This window comes from Protopterus annectens, chromosome 4.part0 (assembly GCF_019279795.1).
Source record: "Protopterus annectens isolate FY-2018-M chromosome 4.part0, PAN1.0, whole genome shotgun sequence".
Taxonomy (NCBI): domain Eukaryota; kingdom Metazoa; phylum Chordata; order Ceratodontiformes; family Protopteridae; genus Protopterus; species Protopterus annectens.
In genome coordinates this window covers 638,749,675-638,776,030 of record NC_056733.1, presented here as the reverse complement: position 1 = coordinate 638,776,030, position 26,356 = coordinate 638,749,675, and the positions used below count along the sequence as shown (strand labels likewise).

The window sequence follows — 26,356 nt, the reverse complement described above, 5'->3', positions numbered from 1 at the left end:
GTCCTGTTTTGCAGGAAAGGTGCTTCCTGGTATATGGAGACAAACTGACAGGAACGGAGGATTATCACACTTAGGGTGCTGGTGCGTGATGTTGTGGCATGATGATATGCATCCATCAAGGAGTGTGGGAACTTCAGAAAAAAATATGCTAAATATTGGTGAAAAGGATAAGCCTGCACTGGACCTCTCAAGGACGGTCCCCTTCACAGATTAACTCATATCCCGAGAATGTATCTATTATGTTTGTTCCTATGTCTTATGGAATAAATGTGCATGTAGATATCTCAAAGTGTCAAATGCACTATTCTTCTTCATCTGTAATAGTTTTTCACCCTTTTTATCTGCTATATTTCCCTTTTCTTATATTTCATACTGTACCTCCTCTTTTTCCTACTCTCGGCCTACCAACTTGTATCTCAGCTGTTTTTCAATAGTTCATATACTATAATGAATACTCTTTTTATTTTTAACTTGTATTTTGTGCTCCTCATTATTTTTCCTTGTAACTTAGTATAATTTTAGTCCCATCATTTCAGTGTTGTAAGATACTACCACAAAATTACATAATATTGCATTGTCATTTTAAAACTGCACCACACAATTACTATAAAATGTCCTCATTTCCTTCATACTGTTATCTTTCATGACTCTGTACTGTTTCATGATTCTCAACAAGTATAATAATTAATTGTAAATTGTATATTTGTACTGGAGATTTTCTCCCTGGACTTATGTTGAAAGAGGGTCCTTTTAGGCCCAGTTGGACTAGCCCAATAAACAAATACCAATCAATAAATACAGATTCGATTAAGAGTTAATCAATTTAATGTGAAATTCAGGTACTGTGGAAGTGTAGTGAAATGAAGACACACTTCCAAAATGTCAGTCAGCATCCATGCAGAAGGATACGGTGTGACTGTTCCTCATTATCAGCCCACAATCGAATGGATATTCCAAGCTTGTCTACTGCAACATTGCCTGCCAACCTCTGAGGTTTATAGTGTGTGGTGGAGATAAGCCTACAAAAATTTCTACAACATATGCAGTGCTATTTGGCGGTCCAACATGATCAACGTTGGAAGCCCTTAGTTACGACAACAACAAAAAAAACTACAGCTGCGTAGCTGTAACAATAGATGTTTAAATTCCTTCCTGCCTCAGTGGCATTTTGGATTATCAGCCAAGGTAACTCAGTACTGGCCAGCTTTCAAAAGCTCAGACTCCCCTTCTCTGTCTTTTCCTGTAACAGCCGATTGGCTGAGCATATCCTGAGGGAGAAGCCTTCAGCTGTCACAGGAAGTGAGTGTTATGGCTGTTTTGCTTCCACAGAGGAGGCTGGAAAGTACTTGAAGCTATAATCTAGCAAAATAAATTCACATTCAATCACAATACCATCTAAAAACCAAATCCAACAACAACTGAATCAAAAATGTTGAAACCCACCTCAATTATGCACAATCTGAGGGATGGTAGGTCGGTGCTGCCTCTGAAGAATTGAGGAATTCAAACATCTACTATTACAAGTAAGTAGGATTTGAACAACTGCACTATATTCATCATTCCCACTGCCTCAGTGGCATTTTGGGTAGATTCCCAAAGCTTACCCTACCTGGGAGGTCGAAGGATAAGGATCCAGGAGCCCATGGATAATGGTCCTAGCAAAGCCTACTGTGGACCTTGAAAAGGAATCCAGTTTGCAGTGCTTTGTGAAGGTATGAACAGAGGACCAGGCTGTTCCCTCTAAAATGCTTCGAGATTCCACCCCTTTCTAATATGATATCAAAGAGGATGTGGCCCTAGTTGAGTGAGCTTTAACCTTGCCTGGCAGATATTTACCATGGTGGAAGTAACAGAAAACAACAGGGTACTACCATTATGCAGTAGTTTGCAAGCAGAAATGTTGACCTTTCTTAGCCCCCATATAGGAGGCAAACAGCTGTTCAACATTCTTAAAGGGCTTTCTTCTGTCAAGGAGGTACCTGAGCTGCCTGTGGGTTTCCAAGGTATGTAGACTCTTTTCTTCCCTGTTTTTTGGACCAGGATAGAATGTTGGGAAACTGCAATTCAAGGTAAATTCAAAAACAACTTTAGGCATGAATGATGGATTAGTCCGTAACACAACCTTGTCTTTGTGAAATACAGACGAGGTTGGCCCACCATGACATCTTACAGCTCACTCACCTTGCAGATGTCAGAGCAATAAATTAAACAGTTTCCTAAGTAATAAACTGTAAATCAGCCTGATAGGCAGGTTCAAAAGCAGGTAAGGGTCAATTTTTCAAGAACAAACTTGAGATCCCAGGGAAGAGAAATTTGCTTTCAAGGGGATCTCATGTGCAGCACACTCCTTTCATAAACTGTCTGACCAGAAAAAAAGAGATGTTAGAGGGGGATCCAAGGGCAGACAAGTTGAGATGGCTGCAAGATACACTTAGATAAAAGCATATGAAAAACCATCTCCAAGTAGTTCATGCAAATATTTCAAAAGCAGAGTGGTTGAAACCTTTTCGCAACCTCTGCTAGTGAATAATCACCACCTATAAAACCTCTTCCACTTGTAAGATTTTCTAGTTGCAGGTTTTCTTGTCTCCTTCAGTACCTATTGGACATCTTTATGGGCCAAGTGCCTAAAAGGTATCAAAACATAATCATCTAGGCTATCAGTTCCAATTGCACTAAGCTGGAGTGTACCATTTGCCCCTGATGCTGTGTGAACAGATCCAGTCTACGAGGAAGTTTGTGGCAACTGCAATTGGCCAGTTCCATTAAACAAGAAAATCAACTTTGCCTTGACCAAAATGGGTTACAATGATTTTTGATAATTCTTTCTGAATCTTTAGAAATACCTTGGGAATCATTGGAAAGGATGGAAATGCATACAGAAACATTCCTGGCCATGGAAATGATAGAGCATCTGCCTTCCAAGCATGGCTGCAAGAATGTCTTGAACAGATTTTTTTCAGTTGTCTGTTTTGAAAGAAGATGAACAAATCTACCTGCAGTGTTCCCAACTTTGGGATCAAGTCCTGGAAGATCTCTACATGGAGCTTCCATTTGTGAGGGTCTGTCCAGGATCTGCTTAGTCTGTCTGCCACTGTATTTTGCTCTGATGAAATGTATGATGCTTGAAGAGTCCAAGAACGCTATAGAGCCAGCACTGAGGTAATCACTGCAAACCAGTAAAAAGGGTGTGGACCTTGTACCCCCATTACTTGTTCAGGTTCCACATCATGGTACTGTTGCCTGCGACCACTACAAGAGGACCCGGAGTTCATAAGTGTTGAAGAGCTTTTAGTGCATGAATCACTACCAACATCTCTTCTGTGTTTATATGCTTTGGTACGTCCTGAGGATCCTACAAGTCCTGTACTTGAGCTCCCATGGACACTGTTCCCCATGCAAAATTTGAAGAGTCTGGACAGATTTGAGGGGGGTCTGAAGAGAAAGGCAGTCCTGAATTCAGAGACAGTAAATCCCTCCAACCCTGCAGTTCCTATTTCACAAATCCCAAACCAAGGGATGAAAGTGCTGGGTCCAACAATTCTTCACATATCACTGAATTTTTCTCATGTGTGGTCTTGTTAGTGGTATCATAAAGATCACTGGTGCCATAAGGCCTAGACTTTAGAGGAACTCTCTTGCTGAGGCCACTTCTAGGACAGAAAAATCTAAGAAAATGTCATAAGTCAGAACTTTGTTGAAAGGGTGTGAGGAAGGATTTTTGAAGGTTCAATTTGAAGCCCAGGTGGGAAAGGAGAGATGCAAACTTATCTGAAGACTCCAAGCACCTGGATACATAACCTGCACATAGCAAGTTATGTAAATAAGGAAAAATGTGGATACCTAGGGTTCTGGAATAGGCAATCACTAGGGATAGACACTTTGTAAACACTTGAGGTGCAGTAGATAACCCAAAGGGTAATACAGAGAACAGATAATGTAAGCCAGACAGAGCAAATCTCAAAATTTTGTTAAACTGAGAAGAATAGGAATATGATGATAAGTTCTTGAGAGAGTCACCATGAAACAGAGGTATGCAAGTATTGCTATGACCTACTGTAAGGTGAGCATTTTGAAATGTGGAACTTTTATAAATGTGATTAAAAAAGGACAAATATATGAAGGGTCCCCAGGAGTACTCCTTTTTTGGTACCAAAAAGATTCTGGAGTAAAATCCTTTGCCTTTGTGTATTGCACGCAGTTCTATGCTCCTGTTTTTACTATGTGATAGAGTAGTGGATGAAACAGCTCTGTCTGGTCTGGTGGGTGTAGGGGAATTCCTCTGAAAGGGGGAGGATTTTTTGTCCACTGACGACTGTAGCCTGTCTGAATTATTCTCAGAATCCATTTGTCTGAGACTATTTGTGGTCAGGCTGCACAGTTGAGAAATAGCCCGGGGAAGTAGGAATAGGCGGGGGGGGGGGGGGTAAAGGTGTGTTCTGTGATTTGGCCCACTTATTCCATTGCAGGGGGTTGATCTTTTTCAGAAAGGAACCCCTCTTGTTTGGTTTTGAACAGTTATCCTTGTGCCATTTTCTTCTGGATCCCTGACTTTTGTTTGGTCTGTCCTTGATGAAAGAAACTTTGTTTGTGGAGAACTTGGGTACATGAAACATCCCAGCTAGGCAAATTAATGCATGGGGTATCATCCTACTGATTGAGGATCTAAGTCCAATCACCAATTCAGAAATTACAGATGCACTCATATTTTCGGCTTTTAAATCATCAAAGAAGTTCTGATTATGTAACCAAGCATACCATCTTGATACAACAGAAGAAGCAGCATTTCCTGAGACTGTGTTTGCACATTCAAGCTCATCTCTCAAAGCATGTTTTGAAACCTGAGTCAAATCAGAAACAATTTCATTTACATAAAACTATTGCTCTGCAGGCAAGGCTGCAGCAAAATCATGCAAACTGTAAAAAAATTTCCACATAGAGCCTTGATCATTTTTAACATTCTAAAGGGTAGATTGCTATAAAGAGACATCCTTTTGCCCTGAAGAACTAACCATCTTCCCACTTTATCAGGGGATGTTGGACTAGACAAGGCTACGCACTTTTTATGTGAGCAGGGTATCATGTCAGCAGTCAAACGAAAAAAGACTTGTCATATCTGAGACCACCCTATATTTTTCCTAAGCCTTTTTAGGTACTGCTGGAATAAATACTGGTATCCTTCAGGCAGTTTTATAAACTTCAAAGGCCAGTAAGAGGGGGGCAGCCACAGAAAGTACAGTTTTGTACCTACCATAAATGTAGATGTTCGAGTGCTAATACAGCTGCAGTCATAACAGATGGGTTCTCCTGCCGTCAGGCGGGTCCTCGGTCGGCCAAATTCCAAAGTCTAGGTCCGGCATCGGTTGTCGTCGCTTCTTCCCTGACGTCAGTGCGCCAGGGGTATAAAAGAACCAGCCGACGCCATTTTCTTCAGTTTTTCTTGCCCCAGATGTCAGGTGCCCCCAGAAGGAAGGCAATACATAAATTTGTGTGATAAAGCAATGCATTATAATCAAAATACAGTAGTGCAAGCAAATACATCAAGAATGAATACCCCAATCAGGTTGTATGAGGAGGTGTTAGCCAATAGGCCTGTCTCAAGAGGGGAAGGAGGGAGGGAAACCTGGACTGCAGCTGTATTAGCACACGAACATCTACATTTATGGTAGGTACAAAACTGTACTATGTTCATCGTGCATACAGCTGCAGTCATAACAGATGGGTAGAATACCAAAGCTAAGAAAGGGGTGGTAGGCACTAGGTGGAACTAGGAGGAGCCAGAATGCCCTGCAAGACTGCAGTGGCAAAGCCCGCTCTAGATTTGGAGTATAATGGAAGGTGGTAGTGCTTGGAGAAGGTATGCACAGAACTCCAAGTGGCTGCTTCCAAAATATCTTTGGTAGGAACTCCTCTGAGAAAAGCTGCAGAGGTAGCCGTGGCCCTTGTGGAGTGAGATCTGATGCCTGTAGGTACAGTTTTGCCATGAAAGGAATAGCAAAAGTGTATGCCGTGGGCTATCCATTTTGAGATAGTCTGTTTGGAAATTGGCTTCCCTTGAGCTCCTATAGCATAGGACACAAAGAGCTGATCTGATTTCCTGAAAGGCTTTGTTCTGTCCAAATAATAACGCAGTTGTCTGTAGATGTCCAAGGAATGTAGTAATCTCTCCCCTTTGTTTTGAGGATTAGGATAAAAGGTAGGTAAGTGTGTAACCTGATTCAAAGCTACCCTGGATACCACTTTTGGCATAAAGGACGAGTTGGTTCGTAAGGAAACTCTATCCTGATGGAAGATCAGCCATGAGAGCTTGCAGTTCCGATACCCTACGAGCTGAGGTAATAGCCAGAAGGAAAGCTGTTTTCCAGGACAAATATTGCAAATCTGATGAGGCAGCTGGCTCAAAAGGAGGCAAGGTCAGTTTTTCTAGTATGAAATTGAGATCCCAAGCAGGTATTGGTTGTTTCCTTGGGGGATTTAGATTCTTAGCCCCTCTGAGGAACTGTCTTAAGAGGGGGTGAGAGAATAAAGGTGGATCAGTGTTGTATTCTGCAGAAATGCCTGAGGCATGGATCTTGATGGAGGAGAAAGAAAGTCCACTGCCTAGCAGCTCAGTTAGATACTGTAATATTTGAGGTAAATTCAGTTTTCCAGGATCCTGGCCCTTTTTCTCATTCCAGACACAAAACCATTTTCATTTTGCGGTGTAAGCTTTTCTGGTAGACGGCCTTCTGGCCTCCAAAATGACATCCTACACTTCCTTGGAGAGTAGGGTCTGTTGTGATGCTAAGGAATTTTCCATGCGGCTAGATTGAGTGATGTTCTTCATCTCACATTGCTGCAGTCCTTACACTTGGGTAGTCCGCTGTCCTCGGTCGGCCCGAATATCAAAGCATTAGGCTGACGTCGGTCATGGCGCTTAAGACTGACATCAGGACATCAGGGTACAAATGCGCATGACCGACGTCATATCCTCAGTCTTTTTTGCCGCATGGTCCGATGCAGAAGCAGCGGTGCAAGTGCCGTTCGGCGTTCTGAAATTTTTCGAATTCGGAGTTTCAGACCGAGTCAAAGTTGGCTAAGTACCCGTTAGAATATTTTAGTTTTTTCTTGCCTCAGTGGTTTACCGGATGTCAGAAAAAGTGAATAACTGTATTTCTTGTGGGAAGCAGATACCGCATAGAGATTATCATACTTTGTGTATTCCTTGTTTGGAGCCTGAGCACGACGTTGTTGGGTGTCGCTTTTGTGCTAGGTTTAATAAGCGCACTATTAAGCGGAGGTTAGATTGTGCCAGGTTGGTCTTGGAAGCGGTGCAATTACAATATGCCGTCGGATGCTCCGACGCCCGCTTCTTCGAAGAAGCGCAAAGACAAAGCAGCTAAACCCAGGCAAGAAGAGTCGTCCGTACCGGACGCCGGTTCTTTGGAGGCGTCGGTGGAACCGGTGGTTCCACTGGAGGCTTCTCTGGAGTCCCAGGGGGAGACTTTGATATTGCAGGATGTGGCCTCTCAGGAGGCAGGTCAGGCTGAGGGGGCTTCTCAGGTTACTGTTCTCCCTTCCCTTCCCTTCCTAGGGTGGTTAGGCCCTCTCCTTCTGTTTCCAAGGCTTCTCCCAGAGGCAGGCCAGGTTTAGCTTCTGTTGGTGTCACTCCTAGTTCTTCAGGATCTGTGCCCAAGAAGCACATGCTCAAAATGGCAGAAGATTTAATTACTTTGATTAGAGGCTCTTTGCCCCCTCCTGATAAGAGGCCTAGGGTGGAACCAGAGTTGGGGAGTTTTGAGCAGGTTTCGGATGTTCAGAGTCTTCGGCTGAAGACTTGCAGGAGTATTCTCCTTATTCTGATTCTGATGTGGATGATTCTACTCCTTCTGCTTCTCCTCCAGAGGATTTTTCTTTTCAGAGACTCTTCATTCTATGAGGGAACATTTTAAGTGGGAAGGTCAGGACTTCTCTGATTCCAGGAAAAGGCTTAGGGAATTTTTGCTTTTACCCCAGCATAGGCCTTTGGCTATTCCTCCTGTTCTGGATGTTGTGGAAGATGTGTTTGCGGAGGCTTCACTTAATCCTGATTCTTTGCCTCCTGCTCCTGTTAAGCCGGACAGGTATTACAGGGTGCCTGAAGCTCATAAATATCTCTATAAGAGTCCTAGGGCAGACCCAGAAACAGTTAGTCAGGGACCTAAGGGTGTCAAGGCCTCTGTGGTAAAAAATCCGGTTCCTCCAGATAAAGAGGCCAGAGCTTTGGATAGATGGGGAAAGAAAGTCTATACTTCTTCCACCTTGGCTATGAGGGCTTTGAATTGCCAGTTTCACATGTTGAAATATCAAAACTATCTTCTTTCTCAATTGAAGTCTAAGGTAGATGCTCTGGCGGAAGGCATTGAGTGTAAAGAATTGCAAGATTTGGTACATGTTTCTGAACAGGTGGGTAAGCATTCTTTGCAATGTGGATTTGATGCTGTACAGGCCTCGTCTAGGGTGGCTGCCACTGGGTCAGTTCTTCGCAGGCACGCCTGGCTGAGGGATCAGAATTTATCTGACCATGTTAAAACAAGGATTTTAGATGCTCCTTTACAGTCTGATGTATTGTTTGGTTCACCTGTGGAGGCAGTTTTAAAGAAAATGGAAGACAAGGCTAAGTCTATGCAGACTGTTAAAGATTTTTTGCAAGTTCAGCCTCCGAAGTTTAGTAGGAATTGGCCTGCTAAGGGGTGGACGTACCTTCTTATGATTCACAGTCTAGGGAAGATCTAGACGTGGTAGGGGTAGAGCTCAGGGCTCTTTCAGACCTAGAACAGGGAGTTCACCTGCACAGTCTTCGGGTGAGGGCAGGGGCCAGTCCTTTCGTAAACAGGCCCAATGACCTACCTTTTCAGCTGCCAGAGCCTTCTTGTCTGGCAGCACCTTTGGGAGGAAGGTTGGCACTTTTCAAAGAAAATTGGAATTTGATTACCCAGGACAAATGGGTATTGGATATTATACACCAAGGTTACAGGTTTTATTTCCATACATTGCCTCCTTTCAAGGGCATGCCAGACGTTCCTCCTCAGCAAAGAATAGAGGCTCAAAACAAATTTCTCTGCTGCTGCAAATAGGGGCCATACAGCCGGTCCCTCTGCCAGAAGTAGGCCTGGGATTTTATTCACGCCTGTTCCTAGTACCAAAGAAGGGGAACACGTGGAGACCAATTTTGGATTTGTCTATCCTCAACACTTTTCTGGACATTCCCAAGTTCAAAATGTTGACGTTACAACAGCTTTTACCTCTGCTGGGCAAAGATCACTGGATGGTGACTCTGGATCTCAAGGAAGCTTACCTTCATGTTCCTATCAGGCTAAGTTGCAGGAAGTATCTGCGTCTGCAAACTGGGACTTCTCATTATCAGTTCTCTGCATTGCCCTTTGGCTTATCTACTGCGCCCAGAGTGTTCACAAAGGTTCTGGCTCCAGTGATAGCTTTCTTCAGGCTAAAAGGAATACAGATTTATACTTATTTGGACGATTGCCTGATTCTGGCCAAAGGAAGGGACGAGCTTCTTCATCATCTACAATATGTGATAGCAGTGCTAAGATGCCTGGGGTATTCTGTGAACGAAATAAAGTCCAGTCTAGTACCCTCTCAGGACATGTGCTTTCTGGGTGTGAGACTGAATACAGCATCCCAGATGGCCTTTTTGACCCCGGACAAACAAAAGAATCTTTCACTTTACTTCCATCAATTGTCTCATCTGTCCAGGCTGACTGCAAGGACAGTCCTTCAAGCCTTGGGGTTCATGGCATCTTGTATTCTGGTGCTTCCCAATGCCAAACTACATATGAGGAAGCTACAATGGTATCTCAAAAATGTATGGACTCAGCACTGCCAAGATATGGACACTGTCATTCGGATAATACCTTGCATTCAAAAGGAATTTTTGTGGTGGGCTCAGGAATGTCACCTAAACAAGGGACTCTCTGTGACCCAGCCAGAGGCGAGTCAGATTCTAACGACAGATGCCTCAGACAAAGCTTGGGGAGCTCATCTAAATGGAAAGTGGATACAAGACACGTGGCCTGCCAGACTACAACATCTACATATCAACTTGAAGGAGATGTTAGCAGTCCAATTTGCATTAATAGCTTTCAAGGATTTCCTTCTCCCAGGGCAGGTGTTGGTTCTAACAGACAACACAACTGTCATGTGGTACATCAACAAGCAAGGGGGAACACATTCCTATCCTCTATGCAGGCAAGCAATGATTTTGTGGGAGACTGCTCTCAGTTTACAACTCAATCTTCAGGCAAGGTTTCTGCCAGGAGCACAGAACTCCTTAGCAGACGTGTTGAGCAGACGAATTATGGATCCCCACGAGTGGAAATTGGATCCTCATGTATTTCAGAAATTGACAGTGTCATGGGGAACTCCAGACATAGATCTGTTCGCTTCTCCACTAAACCACCAGCTGCCAAAGTTTTGCACAAAAAGGTTTCATCCCACAGCTTGGAAAGTGGATGCTCTTTCTTTCAATTGGAGCAATCTTCATGTGTATGCCTTTCCACCTCTGCCTCTCCTCCCAAAGGTACTCTTAAAGGTCAGACAGGACAAGCCAAAGATGATTCTAATAGCTCCAGATTGGCCTCGACAGCACTGGTACCCATTACTGAGAAGTCTGGTTCGGGAACCTCCATGGCCTTTGCCTTCGATTCCACACCTGCTGTCTCAAGAGAACAGTCATTTACTCAATGTCAAACTTCACTCTCTTCACCTAACAGCCTGGCATATTCTGTTTTAAACCCTGGAGGGTCTCAGCTTCCAGCAAGTTTTGAATGTTATTTTGGAGGCCAGAAGGCCTAGTACAAGGAAAGTATATGCAGATAAATGGAAGAGATTTTTATTTTGGAGTGCAGCAAAGGAATTTGATGTTGCTAAGCCTAATTTAAGTGTGGCTCTTCAATATCTTGCTGAGTTACTGGACAAAGGGTTGTCCTTCTCTTCTATTAAGATTCATGCTGCAGCAATTTCTGCTCACTATGACTGTGATCCACCTTTGTTTTCTCATCCTTTGTTTAAGCAATTCCTTAGAGGGCAAAGAATATAAGACCCCACGTGAGCTCCTACTCCTGCTTGGGATCTCAATTTTGTGTTGGAGAAACTCACTCTACAACCTTTTGAGCCTGCAGCTACTGCTGAGTTGAAATATTTATCATGGAAGACTGCTTTTTTGTTGGCCATTACCTCTGCGAGAAGGGTTTCTGAATTACAGGCCCTTATGGCAGTTGAGCCTTTCTTAATTTTCCATAAGGATAGGGTGTCTTACGCACTAATCCTTCCTTTATGCCTAAGGTGGTTTCTAGTGTGGCTTTAAACCAAACTATTCATTTGCCTACTTTTTATGCAAACCCCCAAAATAAAGGGGAAAAGATTTTGCACACCTTGGATATACACAGGCAGTTGCGATATTATTTGAGCAGAACTAAAGAGTTCAGGCAGTCTCAGCAGTTGTTTGTTTCTTTTGCTTTGGGTTCTCAGGGCAAGCCTGTGTCAAAACAAACTATTTCTAAGTGGATTGGGTTTTGTATTGCTTTCTGTTATTCCCATCATGGTAAGGAAGTTCCAGCTGGGATTAGGCCTCATTCCACTAGAGCTACTGCCACATCTACAGCTTTTTTAAGGGGGGTGGCAACTAAGGATATTTTGGAGGCAGCTACTTGGAGTTCAGTGCATACTTTCTCTAAGCATTACCACCTTCCACTTTACTCTAAATCTAGGGCTGGGTTTGCCACTGCTATTTTACAGGGCATTTTAGCAGCTCCTACTACTTTATAGTTTTGCCATCCTCCCTTACCTCTGCTTTGGGATTCTACCCAAGTGTAAGGACTGCAGCAATGTGAGATGAAGAACATAGTACAGTTTTGTACCTACCATAAATGTAGATGTTCGAAGATCCACATTGCTGCAGTCCAATTTACCCTCCCTCCTTCCCCTCTGTTGTTAGAGGCGGTTGTGTGGTTTGGGTTGTAAATATTGTACATATTGTATATATATTGTTCATATGATTAGTGCTAGGGTGGTTGGTTGTTTTTTGCTGTCTTTTGGTTTTGACCTTTCTGTTTAGGGTCTTCTGACATCTGGGGCAAGAAAAGACTGAGGATATGACGTCGGTCATGCGCATTTGTACCCTGACGTCCTGATGTCAGTCTTAAGCGCCATGACCGACGTCAGCCTAATGCTTTGATATTCGGGCCGACCGAGGACAGCGGACTACCCAAGTGTAAGGACTGCAGCAATGTGGATCTTCGAACATCTACATTTATGGTAGGTACAAAACTGTACTTTTTTAGCTGACTGTGAAGAGTTTTGAAGCTGTGCTGAGTCAGAAGAAGAGGCATTAGAGGCAGGGTCAATGGTGGGGAATGCATCAGGCTCCTCAGGAGTGGGTACCAGTGTTGTCTTGGCCAGTCTGGAGCAATGAGAATCATCTTTGGTCTGTCTGCTCTGGTTTTTAATGGAACTTTGAGCAGCAGAGGTAGAGGTGGGAAGGCATAAACTGTCACTGATGTCCAACTGAAAGAGAGAGCATCCACTCTCCAGGCCTTTGGGTGAAAAATCCTTGAACAGAATTTTGTCAATTGGTGATTTTTGTGGGAGGCAAAGAGATCTATGTCTGGCCTTCCCCATGCTTGAATTATCTCTGTAAAAACTTGAGGATGCAACTTCCATTCGTGTGGATCTGTCATATTTCTGCTTAGGTTGTCTGCCAGTGTATTTTCCTTGCCTGGCAAGTACTGTGCTTGTAGTTCGATTTGTAAGTCCAGGACCAAGTTTCAAAGTGACATGGCCAGTCTGCATAGTGGGTATGAATGGGTTCCTCCCTGTTTGTTTATGTACCACATTACTGTGGTGTTGTCCGTCCTTATCAATAGTTGACCTGGTTGCAGGAGGTCTTTGAAAGCTATAATAGCATTTATTACTGCTAGCATTTCCTTTTGATTGATGTGTAGGTGCTTTTCTTTTTGGGACCATTTGCCCTGAATGCACCGATCTGTCATGTGCGCCCCCCAGGCGTAGTCCGAGGCGTCTGTTGTGATGACTTGATATGCTTGAGGCTTGCTGAAAGGGAGACCTTTGTTTGCTTGGCATGCTTGAGCCCACCACAGAAATTCCTTTTGAAGACATGGAATTAGTGGTATTATTGTTTCCAGGCTGTGGCTGTGTTGAGACCATAGGTTTTTCAGGTACCATTGAAGTTTCCTCATATGCAGCTTTGCACATGGGATTAGTAAGATGCAAGATGCCATGAATCCCAGAGCCTGCAGGATTTTCCTTGCAGTCAGCCTGGTGCAATTTGCTAGTGTTCTGAAGTATTGAGTTAGTTGCCCCTGCTTCTCTGGCATGAGGTAGGCCATCTGGGTGTTTGTGTCCAAGTTGGCACCCAGGAAAATTATTTTCCGAGAGGGTATTAGCCTTGATTTCTTTTTGTTGACTGTGTATCCCAGAGAATTCAACAACATTATTACATAAGCCAGATGTTTCAGAAGAATGTACTTGCTGTCCTCTTGGATCAGGCAGTCATCCAAATAGGGGTATATTTGTATCCCTTGAAGTCTGCAGTAGGCAATTACTGATGCCAGGCATTTTGTGAATACTCTGGGCACAGTAGATAAGCCAAAGGGCAACGCAGAGAATTGATAATGGGTTGAAACTGCAAGAAATCTGAGGTATCTTCTGCAATTTTGTCTGATTGGGACATGCAGGTATGCCTCCTTGAGGTCCAATGTTACCAGCCAAGACTCCTTGCCCAGCATGGGAAGAAGCTGCTGTAGAGTGAGCATCTTGAATTTTGGTACGAGTAGAAATGTGTTTAGGATGGATAGGTCCAAAATAGGTCTCCAATCTTTTCCCTTCCTTGGTACCAGGAATAGTCTGGAATAAAAACCTTGACCTTGTTCGTGCGTTGGTACCTCTTGAATAGCTTTCATATCTATGAGATCTGAAATTAGTCTTTGTGCCTCTGCCATTTGATTGTGTGGCAGGTTTGGCATGCCTCTCATTTTTGGAAGGGTGTGAAAATGGAATCTGTAGCCTCTGTTTATAATGTCCAGGATCCATTTTTCTTTTGTGACAATATGCCAATTTTTTGAAATTAGTGCCAGTTTTCCGCCTAATGGTGCTGCCATTTGAGTCTTGCTTGGCATGCAAAGGGGAAAGTCATTGGGCTTGCTTTCTGAATGGTTGCGAGTTATCCTCACAACCTCTTTGCGTAGGAGCTTGCCATTGTCTGCCTCTAAACGATCCTTGGGATTGCCTTCTGCCCCTCGGACGCCTGTATCTACCTCTTTGGGGTCTGTCGGTCGCTGGAAAGGACCAATTTTTGGAAGGCCAATTTCTACTGAAACGTGGGGGTTGTACCTGTAGAAAATCTTTCACTGTTTGCATTGATTTAGCCTTTTCCTCCATTTTCCTTAATACCTCCTCAGCATTAGCACCAAATAATACATCCTTTTGTAGAGGGGCATCTAGTAATTTAGCTTTGACATGATCTGGTAAGGTTTGTTCCTTGAGCCAGGCATGCCTACGTATGACTGATCCTGTAACAGCAGCTCTACATGAGGCCTCTAGAGCATCAAAACCACTTTGTAAGGTATGTTTACCCACTTGTTCTGCGCTATGCATCAAATCCTGCAACTCCTTCAAGTCTGGTTGTTCAGGTTGTGAAATTTTACTTCTCAATTGTGATAACAAAAACTGTTGGTACTTTAGCATATGGAACTGACAGTTTAATGCCCTCATGGTTAAGGTGGCCGAGGTATATACCTTTTTTCCCCACCTTTCTAAGGATCTGGAATCTCTCTCGGAAGGTAATGGATTTTTAGCAGTGGAGGCCTTAATTCCCTTGGGGCCCTGTGAGATAGTTTCTGGGTCAGCAGCATGGCTTTTGTATAGGAATTGGTGTGAGTCAGGAACCCTGTAGTACCTGTCAGGCTTGACTGGAGCTGGAGGTAGAGAATCTGGGTTAAAGCAGGCCTCCGAGTACACATCATCAAGTATGTCCAAGACAGGAGGTATAGCTAGAGGCCTGTGCTGAGGTAGCAAGAGAAATTCCCTAAGCCTTTTCTTGGAATCTGAATAATCTTGGCCTTCTCAGTGGAAGTGTTCCCTTAAGGTATGGAAAGTTTCCCCAAATGAGTAATTCTCTGGGGGGGAAGACAGAGGGAATGGACTCCTCAGCATCAGAATCTTCAAAAGGGGAGTAAGAATGTTCCCGTTCATCAGAGTGCTCTGAAATAATGGAGGCCTGATCAGAGGAGGGGGATTCTTCCTCCACTCTGGGCCTTTTGTTTGGGGGGGGGGGGGGTTGAAAACCCCTGATAAGAGTAATCAAATCCTCAGCCATTTAAAGCATCTGTTTTTTAGGCATGGGGCCTGGAGATGAGCCCTGTGTAGCTTGTCTCAGACTGCATGGCTGCTTTAGACTTAGTGTAAGCCTTGATGGAGAAAAAAGAGGAAGGTCTGAAGACCCCTTGAGAGGAGGTAGACCTGTCCACATTTTGAGGTTCACCGCCAAGAGTGGCTTCTGTATCTGTAGTCCGGGTGTGGGCCGAGGAGCCTGCGACCTCGGGCACAGGAGACACCGCCAATGTAGTGTCGTCGGCAGTCAGGGGCTGCGTAGGCACCTCGCTGAGAACCGGGCCATGTGGAGTCGGCTTTGGCGTGGTGTCGGTAGAGGCCGCGGACCTCGTGTGTCGGTCCTTGTTTTTGTATTTTTTAGACAAAACTGGAGTCGGAGTATCCGACAACATAATATAGTTAAATTTTTTGCCAAAATAATGCTGGGCGAACTCCGCCCGACGCTTAATGGTGCGTTTGTTGAATGTAGCGCAAAAGCGACAGACCGAGACGTCGTGGTCTGGGCCTAAACAAGGAATACAGAGGGAATGAAAATCCTTATGCGGTATTTGCTTCCCACATGAAATAATAATTAACTTTGTCTGACATCTGTCTGAGGCAAGAAATGTTTCCCCAACGGGGTACTTAGCTTTTACTTCGGTTGCAAAATTTTTCTTAATTTCAGGAGCTGGCCGACCGGCACTTGCGAACCGCTTCTGCTTCGGGCACCGCGCGGCAAGAAAGACTGAAGAAAATGGCGTCGGCTGGTTCTTTTACACCCCTGGCGCACTGACATCAGGGAAGAAGCGACGACAACAGACACCGGACCTAGACTTTGAAATTCGGCCGACCGAGGACCCGCCTGACGGCAGGAGAACAGTACAGTTTTGTACCTACCATAAATGTAGATGTCCGATAGGTATGCATCTGCAGTCATAACATATGGGTTGTCCTACCTCAGGCAGCCCTTCGGTCGGCCGGATTCCAAAGTCTGGGTCTGGCCTCGGCTGATGTCGCACTTTCCCCGACATCAGAGCTTCTGGGGTATAAAGGCATCAGCCGATGCCATTTTCCTCAGTGTTTCTTGCCCCAGATGCCAGGTGCCCTCTAGGAAGGCTAAATTTGGATAAATGCTGAAAAGTTCCAAACAGTAGCAAAATATATACATATATATATATATATACATATATATATATATATATATATATATACACAAACAAACAAATATACCATAATAGATTCCCCCAGCTAGCTGAAAGAGGGGTAAGCACCCTAGGAATACCACAGAGGGGAAGGAGGGTGGGTAATACTGACTGCAGATGCATACCTATCGGACATCTACATTTATGGCAGGTACAAAACTGTACTATGTCCTTCAAGGATGCATCTGCAGTCATAACATATGGGTAGAATACCATAGCCAAACTGGGGGAGGAGGTACTTAGAGAAGGATGGTGTAGTTAAGATCCCCTGCAGAACTGCAGTTGCAAACCCTGCTCGGGATCTGGAGTATAAAGGTAGATTGTAATGCTTGGCAAATGTATGCACGGAGCTCCAAGTAGCAGCTTCTAAAATGTCCTTGGTAGCCACCCCTCGTAGGAAAGCTGTAGTGTTGGCTGTGGCCCTTGTGGAATGAGGCCTGATATTTTCAGGAGCTGTCTTTCCATGAAAAGAGTAGCAAAAGCGAATGCAATTTCCTATCCATTTTGAAATTGTCTGTTTGGAAACTGCTCTTCCTTGCACCCCAGTTGCATATGCTACAAAAAGTTGGTCAGTTTTTCTGTTGGTTTTAGTTCTGTCCAGATAGTAGCATAGTTGTCTGTGTATATCCAAGGTGTGCAAAAGTTTTTCTCCTTTGTTCTGTGGGTTAGGGAAAAATGTAGGCAAATGAATAGCTTGGTTCAAGGATACCCTGGATACCACCTTTGGCATGAAAGTAGGATTGGTTCTCAGTGACACTCTATCCTGGTGGAAAATAAAAAAAGGCTGCACTGCCATTAATGCCTGTAACTCGGATACTCTTCTTGCTGAAGTGATTTGCCAGAAGAAAAGCAGTTTTCCAAGATAAAAACTGTAGGTCTGCTGATGCTGCTGGTTCAAAAGGAGGTAGTGTCAATTTTTCCAGCACAAAATTGAGATCCCATGCAGGTAGAGGGGGTCTCCTTGGAGGTTTAACATTTTTGATCCCCCTCAAAAATTGTCTGAGAAGAGGGTGAGAGAAGATAGGAGGATCCATATTGTATTCTGCTGAAATTGCTGAAGCATGAATCTTAATGGAAGAATAAAACAGGCCATTGTGGAACAATTCTGCTAAGTATTCTAGGATGTGTGCTAGGTTTGCCACTGTGACATATGTGCCCATTGATGTGCTCCAAATGAGAAATCTCTTCCATTTAGCTGAGTATGTCTTCCTTGTGGAAGGTCTGCGAGCCTCCAGGATAATGTCCTTGACCCTCTGAGATAAAACAGTTTGGTTTGGTTTTAAGGAATTTTCCAGGCAGTTAGTTGCAATGTTTTCAAGTTTGGATGCAGGGTCTTGAAGTTGTTCTGCGTTAGAAGAAGAGGCCATAGGGGTAGAGGCCATGAGTTTGCCTGAGACATGCTTCTCAGTAGTGGATACCAGTGTTGTCTTGGCCAGTCCGGAGCTATTAGTATCACCTTTGGCTGTTCCTCCCTGATCTTCAGTAGAACCTTGTACATCAATGGGAGAGGTGGAAAGGCATATACTGTTAGGGCATTCCAGCTGAAAGAGAGAGAGTCCACCCTCCAGGCTTGTGGGTGGTATGTCCTTGAGCAGAATTTCTTCAGTTGGTGGTTGAGTGGGGAGGCGAACAGATCTATCTCTGGCATTCCCCATTTCCTTGTTATGAGTTTGAAGATGTCTGGATGCAGCATCCATTCATGTGCATCCGTGGTAGTTCTCCTTAAGCTGCCTGCTAGTGAATTCTCTTTTCCTGGTACGAATTTGGCCTGCAGCTGGATATTGAGATTCAGGCATAGGTTCCACAGGTTCATTGCCATCCGGCATAGAGGGTAGGAATGTGTGCCTCCCTGTTTGTTTATGTACCACATGACCGTGGTGTTGTCTGTCCTTATTAACAGATGTCCTTGCTGGAGGAATGGTTTGAATGCCTCGATTGCATGCTTCACTGCCAGCATCTCCTTTTGGTTTATGTGCATGCTTAGCTGCCCTTGAGGCCATAGGCCTTGGATACATTTGTCCTCCATGTGTGCTCCCCATCCTAGGTCTGAGGCGTCCGTGGTGATGGTCTGCCTTGTTTTTGGTTTGTTGAAAGGCAACCCTCTGTTGGACTGGCAGGCCTGAGCCCACCACAGGAATTCCTTTTGAAGGCATGGAATGATTGGTATCATGGTTTCTAGACTGTGACTGTGTTGAGACCATACATTCCTTAGGTACCATTGTAATTTCCTCATATGCAGCCTGGCATGTGGAATCAAGATTATGCAGGATGCCATGTAACCCAGGGCCTGCAGGACTTTCCTTGCAGTAAACTGAGTTTGTCTTGTCAAAATCATGAAATAATCTGGAAGTTGTTTTTGTTTTTCTTCTGTGAGAAAAGCCATTTGAGTGATTGTGTCCAGATCCGCACCCAAAAAGGTTGTCCTTTGGCATGGCACTAGTCTTGACTTTTGGATGTTGACTGTGTATCCCAAGGCCTGTAGCAGGTGAATGACATAGGCCAAGTCCTTTAACAATGTTGTCTTCTTGTCCGCTTGTATTAGGCAGTCGTCCAGGTATGGGTAAATTTGAATTCCCTGAAGTCTGCAATGTGCAATTACTGATGCCAGGCATTTCGTGAATACTCTGGGCGCAGTAGATAAGCCAAAGGGCAATGCTGAGAATTGATAATGCTCTGATCCTGCAAGAAATCTGAGGTGTCTTCTGCAATCTGGTCGGATAGGGACGTGCAGGTATGCCTCCTTGAGATCTAGAGTCACCAGCCAAGACTCCTTGCCCAACATGGGAAGAAGTTGCTGTAGGGTCAACATTTTGAATTTTGGCACAATGAGATATGTGTTCAGTGCGGACAAGTCGAGAATAGGCCTCCATTGGTTTTCTTTTCTTGGTACAAGGAATAATCTGGAGTAAAATCCTTGGCCTTGTTCTATAGATGGTACCCTTTCTATCGCTTTCATCTGAAGTAAATTGTTGATTTGTCTTAAAGCCTCTGCCTTCTGGTTTGGTGGAAGGTTTGGCATTCCACCCCTTTTTGGTAAAGTGTGGAAGTGAAACCTGTATCCTTTGTCTATTGTTTGCAATGTCCATGTATCCTTTGTAATGCAATGCCAGTTTTTTGAGAATAAAGCCAGCTTTCCGCCCAAGGGAGCTTCCAGTTGATCCCTGGTAGGCGGAATCAGAGTCAAGTCATTGGGTCTGTCCTGTGGTGGTGGTTGTAGTTGCAGCTGTGGCACTACTCCTCTGGTTGGCAGGCTGCCACTGACGGCCCCTGTAGGCACCCTTTGATTGACCTCTGCCTCTAGGGCGTCTGTTCCTGCCCCTCTGTGCTCTGGAGGTGTCTGGAAAGGACCAATTCTTTGTAGGCCAGTTTCTGCTGAACCTCGGAGGTTGGACCTGCAGAAATTCCTTTACTGTTTGCACAGATTTTGCTTTTTCTTCCACCTTCTTTAGAATCTCCTGTGCAGGGGAGCCAAATAAATTTTGTTTCTCCATTGGAGCATCGAGGAGTTTAGCCTTGACATGGTCTGGCAAAGATTGCTCCTTTAGCCAGGCATGTCTACGAATTACTGCCCCAGTCATAGCTGATCTAAATGAAGCCTCCAGTGCATCATAGCCACATTTCTGATTACTGACCTGCTGAGAGTTGTGTACCAAATCCTGAAGGGATTTATGGTCTAAAGGTTCAGGAGAAGAAAGCTTCTTATTCAGCTGATCTAACAAAAATTCTTGGTACTGTATCATATGGAATTGACAGTTTAATGCCCTGGCAGAAAGAGTAGCAGATGTATAAACCTTTTTTTTTTCCCCATCTCTCTAATGCTCTAGACTCTCTTTCAGAGGGTAGGGGATTTTTGGCAGTAGCAGCTGCAACCCCTTTAGGGCCCTGAGAAATAGTTTCTGGGTCTGCAGCATGGGCTTTATACAGGTGAAAGTGAGAATCCGGGACCCTGTAATATCTGTCAGGTTTGGCAGGGGCCGGGGGAAGAGAATCAGGTGCAGTACTGACATCATTGTACACATCATCAATTACAGTTAGAACAGGTGGTATGGCTAAGGGCCTATGCTGGAGCAAATGCAAAAAGGTCCTTAATCTTTTTCTAGAGTCAGAAAAATCCTGACCCTGCCATTGAAAGTGCTCCCTCATGGAGTGTAAAGTCTCCCCAAAGGAAAATTCTTAATTCTTCAGGTGGGGAGGCCGAAGGAATAGAATCTTCTGCATCTGAATCCTCATAAGGCGAGTAGGCCCCTTCCTGATGGTCTGACAAATCAGATCCATCCGTGGAGTAATCAGAGGAGAGAGGTTCAGAGGGATCAGTCCTGGGCCTTTTGTCTGATGGAGGTTGGGAGGCCCTGTCTGGGTGAGGTTGGGAACCCCTAATTAAGGATATAAGGTCCTCAGCAAGAGTGAGAATCTGAGAACTTGAGGAAGGCCTCTGGGAAGTAGATTTAGCAGGCAAAGCTTTTGAAAGTTTGGCAGCTTTAGCCCTGGAGAAGGCCTTAATAGACATAGAAGCTGGGGGCCTAGCTGCCCCACGTGCAGGGGTAGAAATGTCCAAAGGTATGATGTCGGACAAGTCTTGAGCACTAGCTTCGGTAGGGAGTTCTGAAGCCGACTCAGCCGGGGCCTCTCTGGCCTCGGTGGTCGGAGGTATGGTTTCGGTAGGAGTAATAACCGTGGACTCAGTTTCAGCCGAAACAGAGACACTCGAGGTAGACCTAGCCGGGGTTTCAGCCGAAACCGCGGGCCGCGAGTGTCGGTCCTTTTCCTTGCGTTTTTTGGCCATATGCGTAGTCAGAGTCTCCGGCATTTTATAAGCAAAATCGGTTCCAAAAAATTCTTCTGCAAACTCCGACCGACATCTAAGAGTCCATCGGTTGAAGGAGGCACAGGCTAAACAAGCTGATACGTCGTGGTCTGGGCCTAAGCAAGGAAGGCAGTAAGAATGGAAATCCTTATGAGGTATTTGTTTCCCACAAGTTAAACAATTATTTACTTTGTCTGACATCGGCTGAGGCAAGAAAGAGTCCCCAACGGGGTACTTGGCTTTTTTCGACGTCTTCGGTAGCTGAAATCTCTGGATCTGACCGACCGGCACTTGCGAACAGCTTCTGCTTCGGGCACCGCGCGGCAAGAAAGACTGAGGAAAATGGCGTCGGCTGATGCCTTTATACCCCAGAAGCTCTGACGTCGGGGAAAGTGCGACATCAGCCGAGGCCAGACCCGGACTTTGGAATCCAGCCGACCAAAGGGCTGCCTGAGGCAGGACAACCCATATGTTATGACTGCAGATGCATCCTTGAAGGACATCCATCTGTTACGACTGCAGCTGTATGCACGATGAACATCTGAGCATCTCATTTTCTACAAGGTTATATACCTGCCTAGCTCTGGGGTAGTCCCCAGCTGTTCCCAAGTAACGTCACTATCTCTTGCAATCATCTGAGGAAAAGAGAACCCTTGGTTGGATTTTCAGGTTTATCTTACGAAGAATCAGAGTGACCGGACTCGGTGTCAACTAGGAAATCACTATTGACCTCATCAGATTCCTCACCATTCTCTTAACACAAAGGTCTTTAGCCAAACTAGCACTAGAGCCAAGTACGAGAACAGAACCACCAGAATTAACTCTCTGCAGAACACTCTTAGCCAAGAAAACAACATCAGCCTTATAAACAGCTAAAATCTGATTATCAACTGTATGGGTATGGCTATGATTCTGTTTCTTTTTCTTGAGAACTTCACTACTAGGTAAAATATCCAGGAACACAGTATTATGTCCGGAAAGGGGCCTCTTACCCTGGACTAAACCTGCACTTAAAGAGTTTGGAAGAGTACTGGAACATCCCTGGAGGATGTGTCTTAACCTTGTTCCGCAGTGGTCAGCAAAGCTACACTAGAAGGAGACGGGGAAAAAGGTAAGCAGTCTGCAGACTAAGAAGTGGCCCAAAAAGAATCACAAACCATAAGATAAGGCATATCTTTACTTTGTTTTTTTTTCTTTTCTTTTTAGGTGCAACTGGATTTGATGGGGGGGGTACCAGAGTTAGGATCCATCAAGTCAGGTAAAAGAACACCAGCCAGAATAATAAACTGACAGTAATAGATAATGTATCACAATAGGCACTGAATGCTTTTAGTAATAAATATGGCCCCATACAATGAAACTCTACCAAACTGTGCTATTATTAAAAAAACGTTTGTAACTTTTGTAAAATAATTCTGAACAAATTTCAAAGAATTTCAAGTATGCAAAGTCTAAACATCAAAACAATCAATGTGCCGAATCAGTGTTAAAAATTAGCTCTACTTACTTTAACCACATTAAACTGCTATATTCTTGTCAGATAGTGTAAAATCCATACAGTACATAAAAGTAACTTCATTCAGTTTAAAATTGTAATCCAATGTTAAAATACAGACACCAGAGTCATGCATACAGTAGGTACATAATGCATAAATGCTGAAAATTTTAACTTCTGCAATATTTTTCTGTCACACAATGAAAATAAAGCAGACTAACAAGAGAAAAGACAGGCACTATTAATTTGCAAGAGACAGACCCTAGTGTCTAACAGCATAGACACTGCACTTCTGAGCAGAATAGTGAAAGTTTCCTCCAAAAGGGTAAAAACAAGTATTTGTCAAAGATAGAAATCATATAAGCACTGCTTACAAGCAGAAATTCCTCACAAGAATTACTGTAAACACTGACAAAAATAAAATATTTAAATATTTTTAAATAAAAATAAAAAGAGAAAGAGAATAATAAATCTAATAATAAAATGAAAGGAAGGGGTCCCCAAGTTGGGCTTAGCTGAGCTATAAAAATAAGCACTGGATCCTGTGAAGAATCAGAGGACTTTCTTCTTTGGTTGGCAGAAAAAAATGAACAACCACTTCCTATGGCAGCTGAAGGCTTCCCTCTCAAGATATGCTCAGCCAATCAGCTCTCACAGGAACAAATAGGGACAGGAGTTTGAGCTTTTGAAAGCTGGCCAGTCTTGGGTTACATTGGCAGACAACCCAAAATGCCACTGAGACAGTAAGAATGATGAACAGCATCCTTGGCAAAGAAGATTTGTATAATGCAGGATAACCTAAAATTGTCAGCTCTTCACAAGACAAGTCACACATGATACATAAAGGAAGGAAAGTCAGATATGGCTAAAGAAACACCACAGGGCAGTTATGAAATGGGAAGATGAAAATGGCTTATGGGCCATAAAGATTAACAGGAACAAGAGCTTAAAAAGCTGATAGAACAATGTAGGTCTGCAAACTTATGGGCCATAAAGATTAACAGGAACAAGAGCTTAAAAAGCTGATAGAACAATGTAGGTCTGCAAACTGCTGCTGAGAAAAAAAGCAAGTGGGCTGATAACAGGAGTCCAGTACAAGAAAGGAAATGCAAAACAGTCATAACTATCCATGAAGAGAAGCACAACGCCACAGCAGCTGTCAAGCACAAAATGCTCCTTGTCTTATGTTCATGTTTCCTGCTGGATCTGCCTTGGCTTGTGAAAAGCATACGGATGCCAGAGACAGAATAAGGGAAATGGAGAAAAGCCTGATCTGTGATCACTTCTCCGTTTAGTTAAGCTAAATAAAATCAAGTTTTCTGGTAACAACACCTTATGACTGATTTAAACCACAGCCAGCCTTTTTAGTCACAGATTAAAAGCTGCATCTTTACTCCTCCTTCTTGAGTGCTATAACAGGGATAAAGCCTGGCACTTAGACAAGAAATTCAATAGAAGAAAAAGAGCAATAATATGGGAAAAACAAATGAAAGTTGGTTGATTAAATCAGTCAAATCATATCTTGTTTCCAAAAACAAGAAATATAACAGATGGGGCCTCAGCGAGTTATACTGGGTAGGTGAAGTCCTCATCTGTAGGAGTCAGATGGACCAGCTGAAATTTGATCTCAGATGGGTCAGGGAAAACCATGTGATCAAAAGTCATTAGAGGTAGGAACAGGAATACCAGCTGTACACATTTACTATATAGGACAATCATAAGATGTACTGTCACATTACCCCTTCTCTAAACAAATCAAACTTGCAAAACAAAAAAAAAATAATAAATAAAATTATATATATATATATATATATATATATATATATATATATATATATATAAGCCTCCCTGCACCACCTTACATTTGCATGCTAATCATGCACCTTACCTTAAAAAACACTTTTTCTGTAACACTACTAGTATACAAAATAAGCTCAGAAGCAAATACACACATGCTCGCATACGCATGCATACATCAACACACATGCACAACACTAAAGCTATCCCCTTATCCAGCAGTTATTCTAAACCACAAACACCCTTGCACACTCCCACTCCAACACCGATTCATTTACCTGTGTTTACGAAATGAACTGTTGACAAAGTGAACAGTCGTTAAAATGAACTGCTGATATTCTGATACAGCTGTCAACATATAAATGGCAATCGTGTGTGTGCATATGTGTAAATACACACACACACACACACATTTTTTATGGGGGGACGCTACTGTATTTGCATAGGCATGGTCTGAATTGAAAGGTGCTCTTGAAGCAAAATCATGTTTGCATGTTATATAATGCCTGCTTTAGAGGACATTAACAAATTCTGCTCAGGGGGTTTCAAACTGTATCAAAATGAGTGATCTTGAGCCCTGCTGCCTAGGAGAAGTAGGCCAACATTCATCATGCAATCCTGTATTAATTATGCACTGACAATGAGGCAGGTAGCTATGGGGCAGCTACAACTTCAAAAACATGCCACTTTGAGGAAAAATGTAAGTTTAAATGTGGGGTGGATTTTTAAGACTCTGCTATTTACTTGCCTGCTTGGTATGCAGCTTCTGCTGCCATCTCTGAAAGCTTAACAGCATTCTTCCAGGTGGACTCGAATTTCAGGTATGCTTCTTGTAGATTTTGCACCTGCAATTATAATATGCAAACACAAAGAAAATGGCTTATATTTTTCAAACCTGCATGAAACATGTCTTACTGCGCACTGTCTGCTAACATACAAATCATGCATAATCTCTCAGTAATATTATGTCATGTTCCTTAGGAAACATTAAATAATGGTGAGGCAAGATTAGATGCAAAAAAAGAAGTTATGTACTCACCAAAACATTCCATGTTTGTGGTCCATCTCACCCCTCATTCTTACATATGGGATCGGAGCCGATCCTCGGCTTCGACTCCGCCTATTTACAAGCTGGAAGTCTTCTAGTTGGCTCGTGGCTAGGTAGGTATCCCATGGTGCACCAGTACAATCTCCAGATTTTGTTTGCTGCTAACTAGGAGAGATAATAATAAATATACAAAGACGCCAATACTAAAAGGTCTCCATAAAAAAGGATAATAATATTTTTCTGTCTCCAGGTACTTCCAGGCTGGGGGTACACTGGTGGGTTCATAAGAATGAAGGGTGAGATGGACTACAAACATGGATCGTTATGGCGAGTACATAATTTCTTTATGTTCTGTAGTCCTATCTCACCTTCATTCTTACATATGGGACAGCGTCCCTAGTGCCTTATTCTTGGGTGGCTCAAGGAAAAATACTCCTGAGTACCGTGGAACCAAATGAAGCTCTACCCCTGGAGGTTAAATCCTATTTGTAATGAGTAATAAAGGTGTGAGTGGTAGCTCACGTAGCTGCTGCACAAATATTATCAAGTGGGACCCTGACTTGAAAGGCTGCAAAGGTAGACTGAGATCTGATAGAATGAGTCTTGATTTTAAAGGGTAAAGGTCTACCCTCCAAATTGTAAAC

The 26,356-nt window shown here is 43.6% G+C and overlaps 2 protein-coding genes across 6 annotated transcripts in view; one reads left to right on the top strand and one right to left on the bottom strand.

Moving 5' to 3' along the window:
* B3GNT4 (UDP-GlcNAc:betaGal beta-1,3-N-acetylglucosaminyltransferase 4) overlaps positions 1-26,356 on the top strand; it is a 1,341,192-nt gene that overhangs the window by 831,678 nt on the left and 483,158 nt on the right. The window lies entirely within an intron of this gene.
* Positions 1-26,356, bottom strand: part of DIABLO (diablo IAP-binding mitochondrial protein) — a 239,251-nt gene that overhangs the window by 6,418 nt on the left and 206,477 nt on the right. For both annotated transcript variants that reach the window (XM_044068602.1, XM_044068601.1), the window contains exon 5: positions 25,413-25,509. In XM_044068602.1, the coding sequence (XP_043924537.1) occupies positions 25,413-25,509 (97 nt within the window). The remainder of the gene's footprint in view (positions 1-25,412; positions 25,510-26,356) is intronic.